This window comes from Montipora capricornis, chromosome 9 (genome assembly GCF_036669925.1).
Source record: "Montipora capricornis isolate CH-2021 chromosome 9, ASM3666992v2, whole genome shotgun sequence".
Classification (NCBI taxonomy): Eukaryota; Metazoa; Cnidaria; class Anthozoa; order Scleractinia; family Acroporidae; genus Montipora; species Montipora capricornis.
The window spans coordinates 30,490,876-30,493,375 of NC_090891.1; the positions used below are offsets into that span (position 1 = coordinate 30,490,876).

The window sequence follows — 2,500 nt, forward strand, 5'->3', positions numbered from 1 at the left end:
TTTATTCAACAAGACTTTTATGAATGTCAACAGATGACAAGTTATTCTTTATATTAAATGATTCCCATGCATTTTTTGGTATTACAGTACCTTTTTTCACATAGTATGGCTGGTCTAAATATGATTATTGTTGTTGTTGTTTTATTGTCTCGGCATTAGTAACTGGCTAATAACCGATCACGATGATGATGACTCAACTAGAGGTCCCATTTTATAAGGAAAAACTTTGGGCTGTGAATGAGGTCACCCAGGGAGGCGAACCAGTGTTTGTATCCAGGAGAAATTAAAGTAATGGCTCTGAGCTTACAAGGTGTCACCCTCAAAAAAGGCAGATCAAGATGAGCCAACTTTTTGTTTCTCGCATTTGCCATGTATTTTTAGGAAATGTACTACATGAAATGTTGACTGACTGACAACTGCAGTAGGAGGGTGACCCTTGCCAAAATAACTAACAGTGTAGGACTAATCCACATTAGTATCAGTGACCCAACTAGTAGACTAATGCAAATCCTGCATTTTAATTGGCTACGCTACTGGAGGACTATTAGTCCTCAAGTAGCGAAAAGCATGACGCTTTCTTTTGTTTTATTCGCAAATAAATATTTCTTCAACTTGCATTTGCTAACTTTATTATCGCCCTTTCTGTCCGACTAGTTGGGTGATACTAAAACAATTAGACCCTTTGCCCTCAAGGGCCACGGGTCAATAGCCCATTCAGCTTCGCCTCGTGGGCTATTGACCCGTACCCCACAAGGGCTATGGGTGTAATTGTTAATTAGCAAATCCCTTCTTGCTAATCATGCTTTACATGATTGTACGCATATTAGAGATATTAGTTAAATTTATAATAATTTTTATTATGGTAAGTTAAAAAACAAATTCATTTTGTCTTTTATAGACTCTACCATCGTGCCAAAAAGGAGACATGGCTACATTACAGTGACCAGTTTGAGTTTAATTAATATTATCTCTTCACTTGATCTCACCCTGATACATTTGAATTTAAGATCAAGCTCTCCTGCAATCCTTTCCAGAAAAATTACAGCACTTTCTGAAAAAAAAGTAAAATACCGGTTAAAAACAGTTGATGACAAAATGTGTGATGATAGGACAAAGACTAATGGCAAAAATTATTTTAGCCCGGTGAGGAGGATGGAACTAGCAATAAAATGTGTAGAAATGGTTTCAACTTGTACTGGACATCTGCTCAGCTGATGTTTGGCAAAATGTTGGAAGAAAAACAAAGTTGTGCAAAGGACATTCAAATGGTTCAAATATATAGACCACACTAACAGTGGAGCAGCCACACTTTGAGAGTGAGGAACTAAACAAAATATTAAACCTTTGCATATTTTTTCTTCAAGGGTGCTGCGAAAAATGGATGGTTGGGGGGGGGGGGTAGGTTTAAGCTAATGGAATGACCTGAATTTCATCAAACCTTTTAAGAAACCACTCCAGTTTAGGTATTTAAAATGGAGTAAGAAGAGAATTTGATCCGGAGTCTCCCAATCTGAAGCCTTGCTCATTTTTTAATATCATCTCTTAGTTTAGCATAAAATTCTGAAAACTAGCAAAAATACCGGTAACTGTTAATCTTCATTTTCCAGTTTGTGAAAGTCTTGACACAAAAGACAGCAAGCACATTTTGCACTCATGAAGCCCATGCAAAACCATAGAATAACTCGGATATCATATATCACAGGAAAAAGAAAGACAACCCAAGCAAGCATGACCCAAAGGCAAACTGAAATTTATAGTGGACTCTAAAATATTAAGGACAGTGCCTACTAATTCAAAGGTATTTTTGTGCGGTTTACTGAATATGCGGGAAAAGCAGATCTTAACAAGTGTTATTGAAATCCAAAAAGAAAATTGGGGGGTAACCACACATTTTATGGAGATAATTAATTAATCAAAAGTATTTGTAAAAAGTTCTAAAATACAAAGCAATGTATGGCGTTCTTTTCCAAATTGAAGCTTAAGCGTCATTACCCCCAATTTTCTCTTTGCATACAAAGAGCACTTGCTACATGTAAATTCTGCTTTCACCGCATAATTTTGAACCGTGCAAAAAATATTCCTGTATTAATAAGCATCATCCATAGGAAATTCGAGAATCTCGAGATGCGCATAATGTATGCGCAATAACAATAGTAGGCATAGTAATTAAGAGGACTTGGAACTCTTACTAGTCTTCATCTGTCTCAACGGTTGGAAATGTATGAAATGTCAGGTTGTATTGGAATTGTCATGTATATTAATGGAATGATTTGAAAAGATTAAATCCATACATCAAAATATGTAATTTCTTCATTAATTTATAAGCTAAAACGGCGCAAGATAAGAAAAGGTAATAAAGAACTTCATTACCGCGTCGTTACTGCGTCGTAATTAACTTCTATATAATATATTTCATGAAATGTGTGCTAATTGGGGACACTTATCTAAAATTCTTCTGCAATTTACAGTTAGCAACTAAGAATTAAAATGTGTAAGAAAA

At 35.5% G+C, this 2,500-nt stretch overlaps 1 protein-coding gene across 1 annotated transcript in view; it reads right to left on the bottom strand.

The window, feature by feature from the left end:
* Nucleotides 1-2,500, bottom strand: part of LOC138015271 (aminoacylase-1-like) — a 17,591-nt gene that overhangs the window by 14,775 nt on the left and 316 nt on the right. The window contains exon 2 of the mRNA XM_068862248.1: nt 987-1,051. Coding sequence (XP_068718349.1) covers nt 987-1,051 — 65 coding nt within the window. The remainder of the gene's footprint in view (nt 1-986; nt 1,052-2,500) is intronic.